Source organism: Zeugodacus cucurbitae, chromosome 5 (genome assembly GCF_028554725.1).
Source record: "Zeugodacus cucurbitae isolate PBARC_wt_2022May chromosome 5, idZeuCucr1.2, whole genome shotgun sequence".
In the NCBI taxonomy this organism is placed as follows: Eukaryota; Metazoa; Arthropoda; class Insecta; order Diptera; family Tephritidae; genus Zeugodacus; species Zeugodacus cucurbitae.
This window is the reverse complement of record NC_071670.1, coordinates 37,084,120-37,105,490: the sequence shown is the minus strand read 5'-3', so window position 1 is coordinate 37,105,490 and position 21,371 is coordinate 37,084,120. Positions and strand designations below refer to the sequence as shown.

The following is a 21,371-nucleotide window of genomic DNA, read 5'->3' as shown; positions in this document are numbered from 1 at the left end:
AATTTTAACACGCGAATACATACATTTTTAGAGTAATAAAATGCGACTCTGAATTTGTGTGCATTTGGGGAATTGACATTGGAGTTATTCTTGTCTCCTCTTCTTTATGTTTATTTTGTTGTTGCACTAATTGCGTTTATCAGCATCTGTAGTAGAATTTTGAGATTTACTTTGAAAATATTTTGTATTATTTAACAAAATTATCGGTGATAAACGTAAAGTTACTCTGACAAAGTGAGTATAGGGATTTTGGAAGTCTAATTAGAAGAACGTTTTATAATCAGAATCACACAGTTCGGAAGGTAATAAACAACACACAATTTACGTTTCTATATATACATTTAAGGTAGGTAATAGACAGACAAAGAGATGGACAGAGGACAAAGGTGTTATATATTGGCTGATCATCTTAATGCTATTTCATCATTCACGAATTAAAATAAACAGATTTCAATATAAAATGTCATTATTGAGCTGATTACTTCCGTTTATTGCAGCTTGACAACAGAACGTCAACAAGATGGATATAAGCGATAGTTTCGATCATCAACAACAGCAACCGCAACAATCTGATAATCTACAACAGCAACATCAACAGTTGCAAATGCAATGTGAGCCTACTTTTCAAGCACAAATGATCAATCCTGCAGCCACACCCATGGCGGTGCCATTTGCTGCACCAGCCACAAATGGTTTTGAACCAACAACGATAAATCCATCATCTTCACCTCCTTTCTTGTCTTCTGGTCAAGCCATTCCGCTACCACCACCACCGCAAATGAAAACACCTATAATGTCTCAACTGCAACAACAACCGCAAGGTTTAGAGCAACAACATTATTTATTACAGCAACAGCAGCGTTTAGGCAATGAAGTCGATATTGACTCATTACTACTGCAACAATTTAGCTGTTTGGGTACAACTGATCATGAGGATTTGGTTAGACAATTCCAAAGCCTTATGAACAATCAAGTAGATCAAGATGCAGCGAAATTCTATTTGGAAATGAGTAATTGGTAAGAAGCATATTAGCAATAAGTTTTGAAGAAAATCATTAATTTCATATTTGTTGACATTTTGAAGGAATTTGCAAACAGCTGTTGGTTGTTATTTGGATATCCATACTTTTCAAACGCTGCCTTCGATGAAGATTGTTAACCAATCTCGCCCAAGTGAACATCAACAGGCGTTTAGACTACAAAACGATGGCACCATCGACTGGCCAAACGGATGCTACTTAACAGCACCTAGTCAAAAGCGGCGCATTGAAGTTCCTGCTTTAAAGCCAGGAGAAACTTGTGATATTTTAGCTGATATTCCTCCAACTCAGCCGGCGATTATGTGGAGATTATGCACACCCAATGGTTGGAATGTAGGAGGTAATATGCCTTGATTTATTTTTAATGTTTCTTTTGTTCAATTTGTGATTTATAATGCGTATTTTCATGTTTGTTATACAGAACCCATTTGGATGGTGCCACCAGGAATGGCAGACTCACAGGCTGAACTCAGTGACCGCATGTCACAGTTATTGATGTCGACAGATGCGTCCAATAGTGAAAGCTGTCCACAAGTGAATGTTGTGATATCAGTAAATATGGAATGAAAAGTCGTATATTGAGCGAATGTAGCGTGCGGGAGAGTGTTTATTTAAATAATACCTATACAATTTGTTTGTTTTACATTTTTAAACGATGTTCTTTGTAATAATCGTTAATTTTTCCTTTTTTCTCCATTCTTATACATATACATACATATAAATGCGTATATTACATTTCTTTTACTATTTGTATTTCAAAAAACCTAAAAAAATGCATTGGTACTAATAAATTTAGAAATGGTTTGAATATTTTATTATACCATAGAAGAGTAAGAACAACATTGTAATGTTTAAACATACATATTTACATATAAGTATATGTATATTGTATAAATATGCATATATAGGCGTTTATCTATTTACGTCTGTATATATAGATATGTACAAATATGATTTTATGCTTATGTATATGCAATTATACGAGTACCTACATAAGTAAATGCAAAACAAATTATTTTACACGCTCAATAGGTATAAGTATGCTTATTTAGTTTGAAATATAATAAAAAGTGAAGTTCATGGAGCTAAAATAATCTATTTGTTCTAAAATTATCAGTTATTTCCAAAAGTAACGGTATAAAACATTCCCAAAAAACGTTGGCTATTGCTGCCTAGTTAGCTGAGCCCGTTTTCTTAACGGAGATCCAACAGTTGTTATTGTTGGGATAACAAAAAGCGCTCTGACTTATTTCCAGGTAAAAAATTTAGTTAAAAAGCGAATGTAAAAAATATTTTGGTTTCGTCTTTAAAATATGGATTCATGAATTTATAGTTGTACTTTGTTTCTTACACACCCTCGTAATAAAAATTTGGAAAATCTTACTAAAATAAAAATAAATATTTCGATATAGTTAAAAAATGGAAAATTTAGTACGATTTAGTTTTCAACGTATTATTTAATGCAATCCGTTATGACGGAAAGCTTTGCAATCTATTTTGCCGTAGCTTTTGGGTTTTGTGCTTTATTTACATTTTCTGACGTTTGGCCTGAAAGCGTAATTTTTATGTGTTTGTTGGGAATCGGCACATTGTATTGTGCCATGATTGGCGACGAGCAGTTTCTTGTTTTTAATTTTGTTTTATAACTTATTTTTTTTTTGTTTTTCTGACAGAGGTTAGTGAAATATTGATAAGAATCCAAATTATTATCAAATCACTTGGTCGTGCCCATTACGCTGTGGAAAGACAATCGAGTGGTCGCAAGTCAGTGGCGCTAGCCAGTTTAAGTGGCTGTTTGTGTTTCGATTGCTAGAGGGGATTCATTATGTAAAGTGGGATTGTGATAAACTGTAAGTGAAAGTATTAAATAACATACTTCTCCGCGAGAAACTATAATAATATTATAAAGTTTAACTTAACCGGAAAAAATAAAAGTCCCTAAAAAGACCATTTGTGAGTGTTTTGTACAATAAGAATGGACATATATATCTACATGTGTTCGTAATCAAAATATTTGATCAGATCGGGTCACATGCAAACAGCACACAATCAGTGCCAATTTATTATACTCTTATTTTGTATATGATTTGCTATATTTAAACACCGAAGCGTAGAAAACAACCTGTGATAAGATGAAAACAATTTCAATTGGGAATAAAGGGGGCCTGTTTAAATTGATTATGAAAAGAATCTTATTACTGTAGAGAAAAAAACAACTAAACTTTTTTTGCATATATTTTTTGTATTTTTAAATGCAATATACTTATATCTTCTTTAAAGTACATTTTCACTATGACGTATGCTCTGGAAGGGTGGACTTTGTGCTGCCCAAAATATACGAGCCATACATGGTACATACATTTAAAAATAACTTGTATATACATATATTCCCGACAAAACCAAATTAAAAAAATAATTTAAACCCATCAACAAAAAATAAATAAATAATAAAAAGCACTAACACCGTCAACTTTAATAAATTATATAACTTAATTGCGAAAACAATTGTTTGTGATTGAATAATTAACAAATGTCTTAATAGCTTCCAATATTTATTAACTAAAAATTGTGAGTATTTTTTAAATAAATTACTCTTTCCTTACAGAAATCAAGACTAAAAAAACAGAAAGTAAAAGCTTTATAATGCAAAGTCAAACACAAAGCAGTTCGGCCGGCGAGCCGCCGTCCACTCCTCCAACGCCGCCAGCGGGACCTGCAACGCGCAATCAGTTACGTCCCGTCAAGTATGATTATGCAGATTCATTTGCTTGTACTTATGTTGTGTCCGTTGTAGCTGCTTCCGTAGCAGAACTAGCCACATATCCACTGGATCTCACCAAAACGCGTTTGCAAATACAAGGCGAGGCAGCGAGTAACAGCTTAAAAACCGACCGAGTCGTTAAGACCAAGGTGACTATAAAAATTTGTCAACAGTTTTCTGTTTTTTGTCAACATGCATGTTTACGTTTTTATTATCTCACAAGTGTTAAGTAATTTTTGTTTTGTTCTATAATCAAAGTAATATGTATGTATGTAAGTTCACAAACATGCTTATGTACATACATAAATATACGCTGTGTGTAAATGATTTCACATTTTCATCATGTCCACAAATTATTTGCATAAAATAGTATTTATTATAATTTTTTACATCCTGCATCCTAATAATTGGTCCATTCCATTATATCCATACTACCATTTATCAATTATCCATCCAGAACCATAAGTATGAACATGTTTTATTCATTCGTCTGTTCGTTACCTCTAATTGCCGCCTGGGGCGTAGTGCACTCATTCTACTCCTCTTACTTTCGTTCTCTCTCCCTGATTCTATGGTGATGATTCAATGGGTTCAAGCAGTATCGTGGTATGTTGGCAACTGCCATCGGCATTGTCAGGGAAGAAGGCACAATGAAATTGTGGCAAGGTGTCACACCGGCGCTTTACCGCCATGTCGTCTACAGGTAAATATAATGTCATACCATAAATAGCAACCGCTCATCTCAGATTTTGTATTTTGCAGCGGTGTGCGTATATGCAGTTACGACTTTCTGCGCCGTAAATTGGGCAACGATGAAAATGGCATTATTACATTACCGCTATGGAAGTCGGCGCTTTGTGGTGTATCAGCTGGCGCCGTTGCACAATGGTTGGCTTCACCGGCCGACCTAGTTAAGGTACAAATCCAAATGGAGGGCAAACGTCGTTTAATGGGCGAACCGGCACGTGTGCACGGCGCTGCACATGCGTTCAAGGAAATTGTGCGTCGTGGCGGTATAGCGGGTCTGTGGAAAGGCAGCATTCCGAATGTACAGCGTGCGGCGCTTGTCAATCTCGGCGATCTCACAACATACGACACTATCAAGCGCATGATTATGATCAAATTGAACATGCCTGACTGCCACACTGTGCATGTACTTTCCTCCATATGTGCCGGATTTGTAGCTGCTATTATGGGCACACCGGCAGATGTGGTGAAGACGCGTATTATGAATCAGCCGACAGATGATAAGGGCAGGTATGCGCTGGTTTAAATTATTGAAATTTCAATGTAAAATCGAATTGTGTGTTTCAGTATTATTTGTATATTTATTTGTTGTGCAGAACATTTACTCCTATCAGTATTTATATTTATATCTAAATATTTTTATTTTTAGGGGTCTGCTATATAAGGGCTCTATCGATTGTCTGCGTCAGACAGTGAACAAGGAAGGTTTCGCTGCACTTTATAAAGGCTTCTTGCCCTGCTGGATACGTATGGCACCATGGTCACTGACATTCTGGCTGTCGTTCGAACAAATTCGTAGCATGATCGGTGCTTCTGGTTATTAGTTTCTTTTGTGGAACCTTAGTGTACTCATATTAAGTGTTTTATAGGCGTCGCCGGTGTTGTTGCAAGCTTACATGCGTTTCTCAAGTGATCGGAATAATAAAAACGTGCTTACAAAGTTACAAATACGTTTTCGAAACACAAGTACGAAAATATATTTTTTGATTTATTTGACTTTGAATATTTTGTATTATTCGACTGCTAACGATTCTGCATCTATTTTGTCTTATATGTATATGCATGCTAACGACTGGAAAATTTAAATGTTTTTAAAGAAAAAACGCGAGAAAAATCGAATGACAGTGAAGAGTTGCAACAGTTAAACCCGGTCAGGCAGCGGAAGCGACTAATTTTATTTTTAACAATTACTATTAATGTGTTATGCGCATGTACTACAAAACGAGTATCCGTGAAAAAATGCTATTCAATCTACATACATATGTATGTCTTAATGCCGTAAGAAATTTCAATATTTATTATTATACTAAACATACATACAAACATGCTTACATGAATATATAAAGATTGTAATAAATTATTTGAAGCCTTATGTGCTGCACTGCAGAATTATCTTTAAGTAATTAAGTGGACAATATCATATTGTACAATGTAAATAAAAAATAAATAAGTTTTTTACGTACATATAAAATTAAAAGACTATATTTTACTAAATATTCCACTGAAGAATTTCCCTAAGAAAATTTACTCTAGTTTTTATACGTGCACTGTAGCACTGAATATAATTCGACGGATGTTAACATGCGTAAACCTAACGTCACTTCATTTCGCTACTTTTTATCAACACTACAATACACTAAAAACATTTCGTTGTGGTATTAATTAATTTATTTTGCTGTGCTTTCCTTTGTCTAAGTAAATGACTAGCAGAACTTTATTCTAAGCCCAGTGCCCAATTAATGCCTTGTACTATGAAGAAAATAAGTGGTTGCCAAGCGACCAACCATCTAATCCAATCTAATAAACGTCCGTAAAGTACATGCGGTCTCTCCCAACTGCAATTGAATATGAAATTAACATTAAGAAAATATGTATCTAACGAAATTGACTTACGGATTGCAAAACATCTTTTTCAGGTCAACTTTTTCCTTACAGTAAGGACATGTCTGTTTTTTACCCACAATGCACCAGCCACGAATGCAGAATTCGTGAAATATGTGATTACAAGATAACTTGTATGTATTTTCAAAGATACCCTCCTCTTTCACACCAACCAACAGTTGGTTCCCGCAAATTGCACATACGTTGTCATCCAAGTGGCGTGTGGGAATGCCTTGCGGTGTGTAATACTAAATAGAATAGGTTATTACAATAATTGTTGTCCGCATAAATTACAAGTAGTAACAGTTAATGTGTTTACCCCTATGTGTACAGCCATTTTTTCAGAACAAATTTCTGATATGTCACGACCCAATACACCGACATAAAGACCGTAAAAAACAAGCATCAATCCCGCGTCCATCCAAACGTTAGGACCTTGGTTGAATATAAAATTGAAGCCTACAAATGTAGCCATCATCACAATATAGCCACCAATACCCAAAAAATAACTAATCTGATATATTAGTAAAAACCATTTGTACACTAATCTGCAACAATAAAAATAATGTATAGAACCTCAAACAAGTTACGAGTTGAATTGGATTACCTTGGAGTTGTGCGCTCTATGGGTTTGCTAATTGCTTTTTTGATAACAAAAGCTGTTAACATCGAAAACAATGACCATATGATAACAAACCGTATGAAATTGTAACAGATCGATATCACAAGCGGTATAATCCACATTGCAAGCAGTGTGATGGCCTATAATAAATTGCCGGAATTTTTTCAACTTTATGTTTTGTTGATTAACATATAAGTATGTATGCAAAATACCGAGTAGGATTTGTAATGACGCTTCTTCCATTCCACTAATATCACCTGTGCCACAATTAGGGTTATGAATAGTATAAGCACCATCTCTGAATGCATGGCTTCATGTCCTTTGTGCTTTTCATGCATCAATTGATGTTCAGCACGCATTCTTTCCTCTGGCGACATTTCCTCCAAAGACTACAAAGATTTAATTAAGAACCTAAAATTATGTCTTGCAAGGGACTAATTATTCACCTTATTAAAGTCCACAGGTGCATGCAACGCTGATACGTCCATTTTACCTACACTCATTCTACTACTAATAAATAAATTAAATATTTATTGTAACGTTAATTTGTATACATTTATAATACTTTTTTATTATAAACTAATTTTAAGTGTGTCACAGAATGATAAACGCATTCGATTCTAATGTTATTCACGATTAGGGAGAAAAAGTTCACAATAATGTACAACATTACTAATATTATTATCTTATTTTTTTATTTATTTGTACAACCACGTATACAAATATTATGTTGGTTGTACTTTTTATAGTTGACTGTATTTATTTTTTGATAGTTTATTCTTTAATAATAAAACTTATAATAACAAGAAAGCCCCTACAAGATATACAAAAAGTAAAAAAAAATAAAGTGAATAAATATAAAGCCAGATATGTTTTTGTTTTATACATTAATTCAATTCCTAAAATTTACTTTCGTCGATAAACAATTAGTTTCAAACCAAAAACCGTACAAATATGCTAGAAAGTTGTTCGAAGTTTTAAAAAATTATAATCAAAACTATTGTGAATAAGAACGGTAGAGAGATTAAACGTCAAATGTTTTGTTGTTATTCTAGTGTTGTGTAATATATTTCACAAATCGAAGAAACCGAAACAAGGAAATAAATAAAAAGATCTTTAATTATGCTGCGAGAACTTTGGGGTAAAATAAAAGAAAGATCTGCGAAAGATAATGGATCCGAAAAACTGGTGCCTGTGGCATCAAAACGTAGAAAACTCCAAGATATGCACGAGAGTTTACCGTCCAGCACAAACAGAGATAATATTTATTGTTTATATTTAATAATATTACTATATGTTTATATACGACTCTTATACAATGGCATACATATTTAATTCAATCTGCACAAGCGCAAATTTTCTTATGATTGGGTTAAACTTCAAAAAAGGATTATCATGCAAACAGCTAACGCTCTCTTCTGCTAATTTTTTGAGTAAATTATCACTTCCCAAACAGTACACAGTATTAATGGCAAAGTAATTAGCAGCCAAACTCTATACTAAAATTCATTTAGTACATATTTTGTTGCAAACTGCAAATTTAAGACGAACGGCAACGAAAGATAATTGTTAATACGCATTTTTTTTTCATTTTGATTAAGTTTATCGAGGTTTTTGTCCTTTTTCGTTTCCGTTTGTTTCCTTTGAAAACCTTTTATTTACCGCTTTTCCCTTCTCTATTTCCTAATTTTCTTATTCGAAACACACATTTCGCCCATAAACACTTCCGTTTGGCGTACATTTGTACCTACTAGTTTCGTTTACTGTTAAACTTCGAATTCATTCGCCGTTATTGCACTCAGGCCCTTCACGCGTTGCACTCTCCATAGTTTAAATGCCACCGTTGTCTGTGAGCTGTGTTACAACTTCTTCATTTTCTCTGTGGTTAAAGTACTGATTAAATTATCAACTCCCACTTATGAATGTTTAGAAGGTTTTCTGCAGATTAAAAACATATTTGTTTTAATGAACCACTTTATTACCGATTGCCTGCGGCCTGAATAGGTGCAGTAAGAAGAGCTGTAGAGAATTGATGATACACAACAACATTTTAGGAAAATAGGAGACAGTTAAACATAAATTTTGCACAAAAAATGATCTCCGCACCCTCTGAATTGTATTGAAGATGCCAACCACAATATGATAATGTTCAGAAGTAGTTGCTACAGATGTTCTTCAACAGTGGGCTGCGGTGGTAACAGACACTTGCATTCTACTGGGGGTTTGCGTTTCTTTCGTTTGCGTGAAGTTAAGTAGGAACGCCTTCGTCGCAGTCTCTTCAGTTTGCGCTGCTCTATCGCAATGTTTCGATATGGTTTTTTTTGTTCGTCCGTCATTGAATTCCACAGGAAACCAGCGGTCTTAGCGATGCGTGCCATTTCCCGCGAAGCCATCGAACCACAGTCTGGATGCATTAGTTGCCCACCATTCGCTTTCATACGCACCTCGGCTAGGAAATTGAAAAACGGATTACGAGATGCCGATAGTTGTATGTGTCGTACGAGTTCACGATGTAAGGTGCTTGGACTAAATGTGACCCGGCGTGTCTTGCGACGCGTCGGACGCACCAGCGATGTGAATACTTCGCACATTTTGTCCCATATGGATGACATATTCAATCAACTCTCGGGATGAATGTATGACAAAATCGGAAATCAATTCAAATACTTTGTTTACAAAACGTACAATAATCAAAATTCAAATATGGATTTGTATATTTTACTGAAATTTCGTCGACTAATGAAATTTTTTATTTCTTAAGACATTAAAATAAAATTGAAATGTTTTTGACGAATTGCTTTGCCCTCCTTGTGGAATAACAAGGTAGCGTAAGCAGAGCAGTATAGAACTATAAAATCTTTGGGAACTTGGAGAAATTTCAACATTAAATTTGCACACAAATTTGATCTCCACTCCATCCGCATCGTCTTAAAGACATCAACAACATTATTTCAATCCCCAGAACCCGCATTTATAGATCTTCTTCATGAGTGGGCTGCGGCGGAAAAATGAATTTACACTCGACTGGCGTTTTGCAATGCAATGGCGTTCTTCGTCTGCGTGCAGTCAAGTTGGAACGCCTTCGCCGCAGCCTCTTCAGCTTCCGTTGCTCCATCGCAATGCTTCGATACGGCTGCTTTTGTTCATCAGTCATAGAGTTCCACAGGCGGCCTGCAGTCTTGGCGATGCGAGCGCTTTCCCGCGCCGACATCGAACCACAGCCTGGGTGCATCAGTTGCCCACCATTGGCTTTCATGCGCACCTCGGCAAGGAAGTTGAAAAAGGGATTCGTGGAAGCCGATAGTTTGGTGTGCCGTATGATCTCACGATGTAGCGTGCTTGGACTGAATGTCACGCGAGTTTTCCGTCGTGTCGGCCGAACCAGCAACGTGAACACTTCACACATTTTGTCCCATATGGCTGACATGGCTCAATTCATTCACAGGATGGATGGATAGGTGACACAAACGGGAAACAATATAATTTCTTTGTTTACAAGACGTACAAACAAAAATCAAAATATGAATATTGTAAGTTTTACTGAAATTTGGTCGGCTTATGAAAATTTTTATTTTTCTTTAAACATAAAAATATAATTGAAATCTTTCTCACAAATCACTTTGCTCCCGGTTGTCTGCCGTCATTCTGTAATGAAAGTGTATTCAATAAGGTGGAATTGACAAACCGGGTGGGCTCACACCGACAGAATAAATCACACACATCACCCTCACAGTCTTTCCACGTACTTTGAAATTGCGAAGACAATACAATTGGAAAAATAACATTTATTTGCATATTCTATTAAATAGATATGGATGCCTCAATATAATGGGTCTAAACTACTGTCCGTGTTTGTCTGCAGTCCTTTTTTTTGACACCTATAACTTTCGAGAAATTACCCTCGTAACCGTAAGGGTGTACGGGTGTCTGAGCCATAAAGCCCGGTTGCTGGGTAAAACTATGTTGGGAGTGCCCAGTGTCGGCAGTCATATCCGAACAATTTGCGGAAATGTTGAACTGGATGCGAGGATACTGTGGCCGTTCCATGGTAGAATTCATTCAAGTCAAAGATGTCATCTTTGATTCAAGTAGCTAAAGAGGATGAAAAGGGGAAAGGATAAGAAATATTGAGGTTTATAACATAATTTGGGGGAGATTTTAGTTACTGGGGCGCCATAATTTGAGGCAATTTTTATGTTAATCAGCCCAAAATAAACACTTTATATTTTAGGCTTTTAAGAAATGAAGAAAGGAAAAAATTAAAATTAATTCTTTAATATTATAATACAACCTATAATAACAAGAAAGCACTAACAAGGTATATACAACAATACAACAAAAAAATATGTTTTTTGTTTTATTTATTATTTTAATCCTTACATTTTTGTTTCGATAATAAACAATTAGTTTCAAACCAAAAACCATATATTATAATAAATTATAATCAAAACTATTGTGAATAAGAACCGTGGAGAGGTTAAACGTCAAATGTTTTTTGTTATGGTGGTGTATCGTTTAATAGATTTCACAAATCAAAGAAGCCGAAACTTAGGAATAAATAAAAAAGTTGTTGAATTATGCCGCGACAACTTTGGGGTAAATTAAAAGAAACATCTGCGAAAGAAAATGAAACCGAAAAAATGGTGCCTGTGGCAGCAAAACGTACAAAACTCGAAGAAATGCACGAGAGATTACCGTCCAGCACCAACAAGAGGTAGTATTTATTGTTTATATTTAACAATATTACTATATGTTTATAAACAACTCTTGCTTTGTGTTTGTTTTTAGTGTGGAATTGCAGGTGAAAAATCCATTGGTTACTCAAACGATAGAAGTTATGAAGCAAACTGAAATGTTGCAATCGCTCATTGACACCTATTCCAACAAATCGGTAATATCATAATTATATACAAGCCTTGTATTATTGATTTTAACTTGTCTTTACAGGGCACTTCGAATTATCTGCTAAATCCTTGCCAAATGATACCTGAAGTTGACTTCCCACCGGAAAATGCAGCAGATTTTATCAATGATGATAAATTTGCTAAACCAATATGGTTTATACCGCCAACAGAAAGCAGCTTTGCTCGCGGTGTACCACAAGCGTATCCTCAAATAAATCCAAAAATATGTCGTGCTGCTCTACGTAAGGCCGTCTGTGGACAACTACGTGTATGCGGTTTCACAGATATTTCTGAATCGGCCCTTGTCTTATTCGCTGATGCAGCACAAGAATTTATGCGCAACTTTATGCAACGGATACGCGAAGTACATGCTAATAATCCACAGATTGAAACGGATAACGAGGTTGAAGTGAAAAGTCTAGAAAAAGCTTACTATTCTTTGACAAATGCGTCGTTAACCAATGTGCATAACTATTTTAAACATCAATTGGTCGCACGAAATCGCAGCGAAATTGCCGAATTCAATGGTGTACTACAAGAATATGATAAACTAATGAAGGAGAGTCAAAGTATGCAAAAAGAAGAATTTCAAGAAGGTGATTTTCTTAATATACTTGAAATGCCCGCATCTAATGAACATAATGTTGGCGTGCTGAGTAGCGGTATGCAAGACATCTCTAATACTGGAGGTGTTAGTGCACAGAGCGGTGTTGGAGTGCTAAGCATGTTAGAAGGTCAATCACACATGTCTGTACAGCACACAGGATATACGGGCAGCACAATGGAAATGTAAAAAATATTAACTACATGATTATAATTTTAGTAATTAGTCTTTTAAGTTTATTTTTTAATTAAAGAGGCGAAAAAAAATTATACTAATTTTAAATTTCTTTTTTGTTTTATCTTCGCTTCATTCCACTTATTTTTGTTACGGAGCTTTGTAAACTCATTTTCCACAGGTTTGAAATGGAGCGTGCCAACTGAATCACTTTTATAGTGAAAATGTTTATCCTTTCGTTCTGGCTGGGACGACCAACCGGATATAAGCTTTCCACTGGTGATGTCGTCCGCAGTTACCGTTGCCAAATTAAAGAGTTCTTCCTCGGGAGGTTCCTCTTCAATATCTACTTTTCTTCGCTTTATCTCAGGACGGTGTGTTGGGCCCATCGTTTCGTATTCAAATTCTTCATAGGACTTTACATAACAATCTGCCCCTGCTAGTAAAGTAACACGGTTTCTACTCGTTTTTTTAACTTTTGATGGTGGGTCAATATTAAAAAATTCCACATGTTTTGCTATAAGTTCAGACAATTTCTTTCCGACAAATTTCTGTGTTGACTCTGTAGCGATGAAGTCTACATTAGCTTCCAAGTTATCGTCCAGCAAATAGCGGTTTGATTTAGGGCCTACAATAGTAAACGTTGGTAAAACATACTCAAATATGTTGACTGTTAGTAACCTTTCTGTTCTAAAGTGATTTGAACCACTTTTTCAGGAGTCTTATCTTTAGTTGTACTTTGTTTTTCTGTCTGTTGAAACATGGTGTTGGTTAACAAAGTAGTGTCCGCCGCTTCCAGGAACTGACGCATTCGTTCATCATCTCCATCATCGGAATCGCTCGAATCCGTATCATTAGGTTTTGAGACCATATTTATTTTTATATATAAACTAAATATTATTAATAACAAACTTTATTACAATTGGTGTTGTTTATTATCACGATCACAGCAAAGTAGAAAAATTCACAATTGTTCGCACTGAAACAGCTGTTTCCATCCATTCACAACTTGTTGAAACATTTCATTCAAAAAGATTTATATTTTTCTATTTTTTTCTGATCTAAATGTCATTTCAAATACAAAAAATGTTACTTTCAATTAATATTGTTTTTTGAAATTGTTAACTGAATAAACTTTCTAACGTATTCAACTGGTAAGCGGTGGACACTGTTAAAAACGGCTTTGCCGACAGCCAACGAATGTCAGCGCAAAATAAAATAGCACAAAAACAAAATCTGTAATCATTTATATGAGCAGCCTTTCTTCGGCGAAAATATAATTTATGTGCACAAATAACAAATTATAAACTATAAAAACGCATAAATTGTATAAAGTATCCTTATTAAATTTTAAGTATTATGGAGGTAAGTCGTAACACAAAGTCCATGGTTGTAGAATCACTAACATTTTGCGTCTATAGGACGAATTGGTACCCCGCTTACCAGTTGACAGCGAGACAATTGACTTTCAGAATTGGCACATAAGCTACCTCAAATCACATATACTTAAAAGTATTTGCAAAAAAGGTCAAGATGACAATTGCAAACAAAATGAAGATGAATGCTGTGAGTTATGTACTTATCGCTACGCACTTGAACTGCCACACCTGCCCGATATGGTATTCCACAAAAATAAGTTATCACTAAAACACAAAGATGGCGCACTTTTAGAATTTCTGCCGATGGACTCATTACGGCTGGTTGAAAACGGGAAACAGGCACTACAAGTTGCCTGCGCTCAAGAGTGGAAGGAGAGCAGACCTGATTGTCATATGGAAGAAAAATTTAAACCGTTTGATTGGACATTTACTACCGACTACCAAGGTACCTTGAATGAAAAATTTCGAGTAGAAAATTCAGATTTGTCACTGAATAAATTCAAACTGATGCAACGTGAAAAAATACTATTTTATCATGATCTCACTTTGTTCGAAGACGAACTGCATGACAATGGGATTTCATCATGTTCAGTAAAAATTGTAAGCTGCAGACGCTTTTTTCGAAACATCTATATTGATATATATATTAAAATAATTGTTTTCTTTTCAGCGCGTTATGCCGTCCGGTTTCTTTATATTACTTAGACATTTCCTACGCGTCGATAATGTGCTGCTTAAAATGCACGATACTCGCTTTCATTATGAGATCGAAAATAATTATATATTTAAGGAGTTTACGAAACGTGAAGCCACATACAGTGAGCTCAAAAATGTAAGTTCTTAAAGACACATTTTTAATATGTGTACGTCTATATATACAAATGTTGTTTTTGATTTGCAGGTACCACCGCCATTTTTCACAGTACCCAATGAAATTGAGAACTACCTACCGATTAAGGAAAAGAAAGCTTATAAATTGTATTTCAAGTAAATAGTTAAAAAATTAACAATAATATGATAAGCAATTTTAAAAATAAAGATCAAAAACCACCCAGTTTGAAAGTAATTAAATTTCTTTTATTCAATCAATAATTAAACATTAAATAGTTTTAAACGAAATTGGACGAATTTTTACATTGATGCTTGTTAAAAATAATTCGTTGCCACATTAAAATTTTTTTTTCTTTTGCTAAAAAGGCACTTGAGATTTTTTTTGTTTGAAATATAATTAAAACACTTTCAGTGACAGCCATCGCAATATACTGTTACAGCACTTTAAGCTCCACCAAGAAGTGCTGTCAAGGCCTTTTTGTAGTCTCCAGAGGTCTCCGACTGCAAATGATTTTATGAGTTTATCAATTTATAAACAAAATACGAGTTTTTTTTCAATTACTTACCACAACAGCACTGTACAACGTACGGTTGTAAATACGTTCGAATTCATCTTTAATATTAGCCAAATCGATTTCAGAACGACTTACAATTATGCGAATAAGAGTGTCATCATTTGTTCCCATACCTTTCATGGCATTATAAAGTCGATTGGCGAAAAAGGCAGCAGGTGACTGAACGCATTCAACTGCATAAACACATGCACATTGTTGTAATGAACAATTTAGTGAAAAAATAACATAATTTCACAAAAATACATGCATGAATCATCTATTTAGATTATATGCGAAATTTCGCACTTACCGATGGCCATCATTGCATCATGTAGAGCACCACTCATCTCATGCTTGATTGCTTGTTCAATAGTCTGTCCCGAGAGCTCTTTGTATTCATCAAAGATGAGCCGCAATTGTGCAAAACTGCTGTGCGACATAATACGATTGAATACTGCCTCATCTGTGCCCAGTTTGGCTTCGCCAGCTGCATATAAAGCTTCGGCATCTTCTTGTGCTTTAGTTGGGTCGATTGAGCCCACAGGATCGCGTACTCCTGTAACAATGAGAGTCAACAAACGTCGGAAATAGCCAGAGGTTTCACTACACATTTGCTCCGCCAGCGGACGATCATATTTAGCCTCATAAGCAGCTACAATCTCATGCATTTCTTCATTTGTTTTGGTGCATAATATTTCGACAAGTGTCTCTTCATCGGTGCCCATACCAGCCATGGCATTGTGGAGCTGCTTGCACAAATATTCTACGGGCGGTGTCATAAGAGCCAAAATAACATCTTCAAATTTGCCACCCAATTCACTTTTCAAGTCATCGACCAAATCGCGCCCTAATTCTGTCTTGAATTGTTCCTTGATTACTTGTCTCTGTGCATTTGTACGGGCTGTAAGAATGTTGATGATTTCCTCCTCATCCGTACCCCAACCTTTCATGGCGGCGCGTAACGCTTGTGCGTCTGCTGATGCGTCAAAAGGGGCTGCGGGAACAACTGTGGGCGTTGGCTAATAACAGCAATAATTACACATAACAGAAATGTAGTGTTAATCAATATATTTATCGCATTTTTTGTTTAGTTACTCACTGTGTAATCCATTTTAATGATTTTATTACGTTGATTAACACAAATTACTATAATTTTATGACAATTATATATTCTGACGTTTCGTAAAAAATCGTATAATTCTCTTTCCTGCTTCTTGTTTACTTCTAAAAATTCATGAGCAGACTAAATACCTGCAACTTTCACTAACCTGCTCGCACGGTGAATGGAAGCTCTCGCACATTAAAAATGCATATACATACATATATATGATACATATAAGTAATTAAATGCATATGTATTGTAGTTCAAGTGCATTGTATATGAAATGATAATCGACACTTTGAGCTTTTTATTTATTTTTTCTTTTTTCTATGGCAATTCAAATACACCAGTCAACCAAATTTTATTTCAATTCATGCATATGGTACTAAATGGAAAATCCGGAAACAGAACTTTTATACATGTATATTATAAGTAAAACTAAAGGACATTTCGAATTCTTAATCGGAATTCAAATATTTCCTTACTTTTTATCTAATGATTAAGAGGAGCTCCTCAATATTTTTGGGTTAATAAAATATACAATATTGATCATAAATGATCTACAAATAACTTGTGTAAAAAATATAATTTTATTGATAAAATCAACTGTCCGGTTAATGGAATCAAAATTAAATTAAATTTTAATGTCCGGGCATAGTGTCTGGTTAATAGAAAAGTGCAAAAGTTTCAATACTTCATAGGATTATTTTAATTTAAAAACCTTTTGGAGTGAGTAACGAATAAAGTGGTACACAAAACGTGTTCTGTCTAAGGAAGTTATGGAGGGGGCATTAGCAGACATCCAAAATAATGCCTCCGAAAAGCTTCCAGTATTTATGGAATTTCCTAAGTTCACCATTAAAGATCGCCTCAACGGAAAAAGGTCTGAGTTTTCTTTAAAGTTCTCCATTATATTTGACAAAAGAAGAAAAAGACATTATTGTTTCCTGAATATTGAATCATGCGACCTCATCCGGTTTCAGAAAATTCAGTATCCGTTTCCAAAAATTTGTTCGCAGCTTAATTAAAGATATTAAAATAAATTTGTAGTCATCGAGAAGTCTAACGACTGTATGAAATATTTGACTTCTTGTTGGCATAATTGTATTGACTTAAATGAAGCCCATGTCGCAGATGATAATAATGAATAATGAAAACATTAACATACGTTTGTTTTTGTAATTCGGCACAAGGCTTAACTGTCATCCCATTAAATTAATCTTTAAATCAATGTTATGAATATAATTTACTTATTAAGTTGAAACTTATATTATTTCAAATACTGAAATATATTTCTTAATTTTTCTAATAACTGTATATATTTTTTTCTACGTTAAAATGTTTGTATTTACAACGTCAATTACTATACATATGTTGTTATTGTTGTTTCGAATAGATGTTTTGTACTAATTTAAAAGAGTGTTATAGCAGCTTAGGCTCCACCCAGAAGCGCAGCCAAGACATTTTTGTAGTCACCCGATGTCTCCGACTGTAAATGATTTTTTGAGTTTATCAAATTAAATGAAACAATTTATAATTTTTTTAAATGAAAATACTGTTTTTTAACATACCACAACAGCACTGTACAACGTACGGTTGAAAATACGTTCGAATTCATCTTTAATATTGGCCAAATCGATTTCAGAACGACTTACAATTATGCGAATAAGAGTGTCATCATTTGTTCCCATACCTTGCATGGCATTATAAACACGATTGGCGAAAAAGGTAGCCGGCGACTGAACACATTCAACTGCATAAACACATATACATTATTGTTGTTGAAAATATCATAATTTCACAAAAATACATACGTGAATCATCTATTTAGATTATATGCGAAATTTTGCACTTACCAATGGCGATCATTGCATCATGTAGAGCACCACTCATCTCATGCTTAATAGCTTGCTCAATAGTCTGTCCCGAGAGCTCTTTGTATTCATCAAAGATTAGTCGCAATTGTGCGAAACTGTTGTGCGACATAATACGATTGAATACTGCCTCATCTGTGCCCAGCTGTGCTTCACCGGCCGCATATAAAGCCTCAGCGTCCTCATGGGCTTGGTTTGCGTCAACGGTGCCCGCAGGATCTCGTACTCCTGTAACGATGAGAGTCAACAAACGTCGAAAAAATCCAGAGGTTTCACTACACATTTGCTCCGCCAGCGGACGATCATATATTGCCTCATAAGCAGCGACAATTTCATGCATTTCTTCATTTGTTTTGGTGCATAATATTTCGACAAGTGTCTCCTCATCGGTGCCCATACCAGCCATGGCATTGTGAAGGTGCTTACATAAATATTCCACGGACGGAGTCATTAAAGCTACAATCACATCTTCAAATTTGCCACCCAATTCACTTTTCAAGTCATCAACTAAGTCACGACCAAACTCTGTCTTGAATTGTTCCTTGATTACTTGTCTCTGTGCATTTGTGCGAGCAGTAAGAATGTTGATGATTTCCTCCTCATCCGTACCCCAACCTTTCATGGCGGCGCGTAACGCCTGTGCATCTGCTGATGCGTCAAAAGGGGCTGCGGGAACAACTGTAGGCGTTGGCTAATAAGAGCAATAATTACACGCAACATAATTGTATAGTTAATCAACATATTCATCGTTTTTTAAGTTTATTTACTCACTTTGTAATCCATTTTATTGATTTTAATACGTTGGTTAGTACAAATTATTATAATTTTCTGACGTTTCGCTAAAATTCGTATAATTCTTCTTTCTTGCTTCTTGTTTACTTCTAAAAATTCATGAGCAGACTAAAAACCTGCTACTTTCACTAACCTGCTCGCACGGTGAATGGAAGCTCTCGCACATTAAAAATGCATATACATACATATATATGATACATATAAGTAATTAAATGTTTATGTATTGTAGTTAAAGTGCATTGTATATGAAATGATAATCGACTCTTTGAGCTTTTTATTTTTTCTCTTTTCTGTGGGAATTCAAATACACCAGTCAACCGAATTTTATTTCCAATCATTCCATCCATTATGCGAGATTCATATATGTATATTATAAGTAAAGCTAATGGACGTTTCAAATTCTTGATTGGAATCCAAACATTCCCTAACTCTTATCGAACGAGAAATAAAAAGAGCTCCATCATATTTTTAAATCCAGACATGTTATATATTAAAACAGATACTTTAATGAAAATAAGTACATTTGTGAACTATATATATGTGTATATTTGGCGTAAGAACCGCTTACGCGATTATAGACGAATCCACCAGAGCGCGCCATTCATTTCAGCTCACGTCTTCCGGTTTTAAACCAAGTACCCCCTGGTTAGCCAGCAGACATCCATTTGGAGGCGAGCTAAAGTGAGAAGGAGGATTTGGGACCCACCACATAAAACAGCCTCTCCAATGAAAGACCAAACAGAGCATCGAATGAGAAACCACACTTTTGATGACGACCTCTGTATACGTTTTAAGAATATGTGAACTTAGCATAATAAATATGACACCCAAACTCAGAAGTCTCCAACAAAAAAATCAAAAATCATTAAGCAAGCGTTTCCATGAAACGGAAATTTACCTACCTAACGTTGATTGTCGTGAAATAAACTTTTTCGGTAATTTAAAATGTTGGTCTATTTGGACATTAAGGCCATGTAGTTCTTGAAAATTGTACAGTATAATTTTGGAGATTTAACCAGTACGCAGATTTCACAATTTTTGAACATGCTGTATATCTAACACAACAATAATAATTGTCATTTGATAAAGTTTGAGCCGCATCAGCACATATGAGCTTAATTAAATGGGTAACAAGTAAGGAAGGGCTAAGTTCGGATGTAACCGAACATTTTATACTCTCGCAATTTATTTATTTAACTTTATTTATATTATATAATACACAGTTTGACCCACATATTCGTCATATATATTGTATAAAGTCCATTGAAAGTTGGAAACCATAATATTAACCATAATAGAGGTTAGGTCCGATTTAGGCGATTTTTAGAAATGGGCTGCCACACTATAAATACAGTATTTGTGCAAAGTTTTGCACCGATATCTTCACTAGTGCATACAATATATATTGTAAAGTAAACGATTCAGATCATCTTCTAAGTTCTGGTATATAGGAAGTAGGCGTGGTTGTGAAGCGATTTGGCCAATTTTCACAACATATTATTGGGAGGTAAGGAAACTGTTACAAACCAAGTTTCATTGAAATCGGTCGAGTAGTTCCTGAGATATGGTTTTTGACCCATAAGTGGGCGACGCCACGCCTATTTTCCATTTTGTAAAAAACTCTGAGTGCAGCTTTCATCTGCCATTCCTTATGTGAAATTTAGTGTTTCTGACGTTTTTCCTTAGTGAGTTAACCCACTTTTAGTAATTTTCAACCTAACTTTTGTATGGGAGGTGGGCGTGGCTATGATCCGATTTCTTTCATTTTTGGACTGTATTAGGAAGTGGATAAAAAAAACGACTGCAGAAAGTTTGGTTTATATAGCTTTATTGGTTTGCGAGATATGTACAAAAAACTTAGTAGGGGGCGATGCCATGCCCACTTCCCCAAAAAAATTACATCCAAATATGCCCCTTTATAGTGCGATCCTTCATACCAAATTTTATTTCCATAGCTTTATTTATGGCTTAGTTATGGCCCTTTATGTGTTTTCGGTTTTCGCCATTTTGTGGGCGTGGCAGTGGTCCGATTTTGCTCATTTTCGAAAGCAACCTTCCTATGGTGCCAAGAAATAAGTGTGCCAAGTTTCATCAAGATATCTTAAT

General features: G+C 35.1%; 9 protein-coding genes across 15 annotated transcripts; 4 read left to right on the top strand and 5 right to left on the bottom strand.

The window, feature by feature from the left end:
* The first annotated feature begins 75 nt into the window (after positions 1–75).
* On the top strand, positions 76–2,134 carry LOC105218288 (basic-leucine zipper transcription factor A). Of its 3 annotated transcripts, none has more exons than XM_011193782.3 (4): positions 76–234; positions 498–1,017; positions 1,085–1,380; positions 1,462–2,134. In XM_011193782.3, the coding sequence occupies exons 2-4, from the start codon at positions 521–523 to the stop codon at positions 1,605–1,607; spliced, it is 939 nt and encodes a 312-aa protein (XP_011192084.2). In that variant the 5' UTR covers positions 76–234; positions 498–520; the 3' UTR covers positions 1,608–2,134. The 3 variants fall into 3 exon arrangements, with proteins under 3 accessions (XP_011192084.2, XP_011192082.2, XP_011192083.2); XM_011193780.3 differs by having other exon boundaries at positions 105–302; XM_011193781.3 differs by having other exon boundaries at positions 107–346.
* Positions 2,135–3,683: 1,549 nt separating this feature from the next.
* LOC105218286 (mitochondrial uncoupling protein 4) lies at positions 3,684–5,514 on the top strand. Of its 4 annotated transcripts, none has more exons than XM_029044182.2 (5): positions 3,684–3,950; positions 4,401–4,504; positions 4,564–5,058; positions 5,198–5,355; positions 5,418–5,514. In XM_029044182.2, exons 1-5 carry the CDS (start codon positions 3,684–3,686, stop codon positions 5,459–5,461), a joined length of 1,068 nt encoding a protein of 355 aa, XP_028900015.2. In that variant the 3' UTR covers positions 5,462–5,514. The 4 variants fall into 4 exon arrangements, with proteins under 4 accessions (XP_028900015.2, XP_054087108.1, XP_054087110.1 ...); XM_054231133.1 differs by having other exon boundaries at positions 4,398–4,504; XM_054231135.1 differs by having other exon boundaries at positions 5,198–5,514.
* LOC105218287 (E3 ubiquitin ligase Rnf121) lies at positions 3,788–7,683 on the bottom strand. The gene is made up of 6 exons (XM_011193779.3): positions 7,498–7,683; positions 7,264–7,440; positions 7,037–7,191; positions 6,749–6,977; positions 6,442–6,677; positions 3,788–6,383 (listed from the first exon to the last, which is right to left on the bottom strand). Exons 1-6 carry the CDS (start codon positions 7,552–7,554, stop codon positions 6,263–6,265), a joined length of 975 nt encoding a protein of 324 aa, XP_011192081.1. The 5' UTR covers positions 7,555–7,683; the 3' UTR covers positions 3,788–6,262.
* A 1,324-nt stretch (positions 7,684–9,007) lies between these two features.
* On the bottom strand, positions 9,008–9,669 carry LOC105218282 (uncharacterized). The gene has a single exon (XM_011193769.3). It carries the CDS (start codon positions 9,661–9,663, stop codon positions 9,214–9,216), a length of 450 nt encoding a protein of 149 aa, XP_011192071.2. The 5' UTR covers positions 9,664–9,669; the 3' UTR covers positions 9,008–9,213.
* A 78-nt stretch (positions 9,670–9,747) lies between these two features.
* LOC114804701 (uncharacterized) lies at positions 9,748–10,696 on the bottom strand. Its single transcript, XM_029044186.2, has one exon. It carries the CDS (start codon positions 10,476–10,478, stop codon positions 10,023–10,025), a length of 456 nt encoding a protein of 151 aa, XP_028900019.2. The 5' UTR covers positions 10,479–10,696; the 3' UTR covers positions 9,748–10,022.
* An 801-nt stretch (positions 10,697–11,497) lies between these two features.
* LOC105218283 (uncharacterized) lies at positions 11,498–12,830 on the top strand. The gene is made up of 3 exons (XM_011193770.3): positions 11,498–11,765; positions 11,840–11,942; positions 11,999–12,830. The coding sequence occupies exons 1-3, from the start codon at positions 11,629–11,631 to the stop codon at positions 12,746–12,748; spliced, it is 990 nt and encodes a 329-aa protein (XP_011192072.2). The 5' UTR covers positions 11,498–11,628; the 3' UTR covers positions 12,749–12,830.
* On the bottom strand, positions 12,767–13,759 carry LOC105218284 (uncharacterized). Its single transcript, XM_011193772.3, has 2 exons — positions 13,415–13,759; positions 12,767–13,361 (listed from the first exon to the last, which is right to left on the bottom strand). Exons 1-2 carry the CDS (start codon positions 13,602–13,604, stop codon positions 12,826–12,828), a joined length of 726 nt encoding a protein of 241 aa, XP_011192074.2. The 5' UTR covers positions 13,605–13,759; the 3' UTR covers positions 12,767–12,825.
* Positions 13,760–13,836: 77 nt separating this feature from the next.
* Positions 13,837–15,183, top strand: LOC105218285 (TIP41-like protein). The gene is made up of 4 exons (XM_011193774.3): positions 13,837–14,098; positions 14,155–14,712; positions 14,783–14,944; positions 15,014–15,183. Exons 1-4 carry the CDS (start codon positions 14,093–14,095, stop codon positions 15,101–15,103), a joined length of 816 nt encoding a protein of 271 aa, XP_011192076.2. The 5' UTR covers positions 13,837–14,092; the 3' UTR covers positions 15,104–15,183.
* Positions 15,184–15,186: 3 nt separating this feature from the next.
* On the bottom strand, positions 15,187–19,409 carry LOC105220539 (annexin B10). 2 transcript variants are annotated; one of them, XM_054231146.1, is made up of 4 exons: positions 19,245–19,409; positions 15,808–16,516; positions 15,510–15,691; positions 15,187–15,444 (listed from the first exon to the last, which is right to left on the bottom strand). In XM_054231146.1, exons 1-4 carry the CDS (start codon positions 19,254–19,256, stop codon positions 15,388–15,390), a joined length of 960 nt encoding a protein of 319 aa, XP_054087121.1. In that variant the 5' UTR covers positions 19,257–19,409; the 3' UTR covers positions 15,187–15,387. The 2 variants fall into 2 exon arrangements, with proteins under 2 accessions (XP_054087121.1, XP_054087120.1); XM_054231145.1 differs by lacking the exon at positions 19,245–19,409 and adding an exon at positions 16,597–16,779.
* Between the last annotated feature and the right edge of the window lie 1,962 nt (positions 19,410–21,371).

Bases quoted from the DNA above. Each gene is read 5' to 3' on its own strand.
- LOC105218288 (XM_011193782.3), top strand. From the start codon at position 521: ATGGATATAAGCGATAGTTTCGATCATCAACAACAGCAACCGCAACAA. The intron at 1,018-1,084 runs GTAAGAAGCATA...GACATTTTGAAG, and splicing joins TATTTGGAAATGAGTAATTG to GAATTTGCAAACAGCTGTTG. The intron at 1,381-1,461 runs GTAATATGCCTT...TTTGTTATACAG, and splicing joins CAATGGTTGGAATGTAGGAG to AACCCATTTGGATGGTGCCA.
- LOC105218286 (XM_054231133.1), top strand. From the start codon at position 3,684: ATGCAAAGTCAAACACAAAGCAGTTCGGCCGGCGAGCCGCCGTCCACT. The intron at 3,951-4,397 runs GTGACTATAAAA...AATGGGTTCAAG, and splicing joins ACCGAGTCGTTAAGACCAAG to CAGTATCGTGGTATGTTGGC. The intron at 5,059-5,197 runs GTATGCGCTGGT...TTTTATTTTTAG, and splicing joins CCGACAGATGATAAGGGCAG to GGGTCTGCTATATAAGGGCT.
- LOC105218287 (XM_011193779.3), bottom strand. From the start codon at position 7,554: ATGAGTGTAGGTAAAATGGACGTATCAGCGTTGCATGCACCTGTGGAC. The intron at 6,678-6,748 runs GTAAACACATTA...TATTCTATTTAG, and splicing joins AAATGGCTGTACACATAGGG to TATTACACACCGCAAGGCAT. The intron at 6,384-6,441 runs GTAAGTCAATTT...ATTCAATTGCAG, and splicing joins AAAAAGATGTTTTGCAATCC to TTGGGAGAGACCGCATGTAC.
- LOC105218282 (XM_011193769.3), bottom strand. From the start codon at position 9,663: ATGTCATCCATATGGGACAAAATGTGCGAAGTATTCACATCGCTGGTG.
- LOC114804701 (XM_029044186.2), bottom strand. From the start codon at position 10,478: ATGTCAGCCATATGGGACAAAATGTGTGAAGTGTTCACGTTGCTGGTT.
- LOC105218283 (XM_011193770.3), top strand. From the start codon at position 11,629: ATGCCGCGACAACTTTGGGGTAAATTAAAAGAAACATCTGCGAAAGAA. The intron at 11,766-11,839 runs GTAGTATTTATT...GTTTGTTTTTAG, and splicing joins CCGTCCAGCACCAACAAGAG to TGTGGAATTGCAGGTGAAAA. The intron at 11,943-11,998 runs GTAATATCATAA...TTGTCTTTACAG, and splicing joins ACACCTATTCCAACAAATCG to GGCACTTCGAATTATCTGCT.
- LOC105218284 (XM_011193772.3), bottom strand. From the start codon at position 13,604: ATGGTCTCAAAACCTAATGATACGGATTCGAGCGATTCCGATGATGGA. The intron at 13,362-13,414 runs GTTACTAACAGT...TTACTATTGTAG, and splicing joins AATCACTTTAGAACAGAAAG to GCCCTAAATCAAACCGCTAT.
- LOC105218285 (XM_011193774.3), top strand. The intron at 14,713-14,782 runs GTAAGCTGCAGA...TTTTCTTTTCAG, and splicing joins CATCATGTTCAGTAAAAATT to CGCGTTATGCCGTCCGGTTT. The intron at 14,945-15,013 runs GTAAGTTCTTAA...TTTGATTTGCAG, and splicing joins CATACAGTGAGCTCAAAAAT to GTACCACCGCCATTTTTCAC.
- LOC105220539 (XM_054231146.1), bottom strand. The intron at 15,692-15,807 runs GTAAGTGCGAAA...GTGTTTATGCAG, and splicing joins TGATGCAATGATGGCCATCG to TTGAATGCGTTCAGTCACCT. The intron at 15,445-15,509 runs GTAAGTAATTGA...AATCATTTGCAG, and splicing joins CGTTGTACAGTGCTGTTGTG to TCGGAGACCTCTGGAGACTA.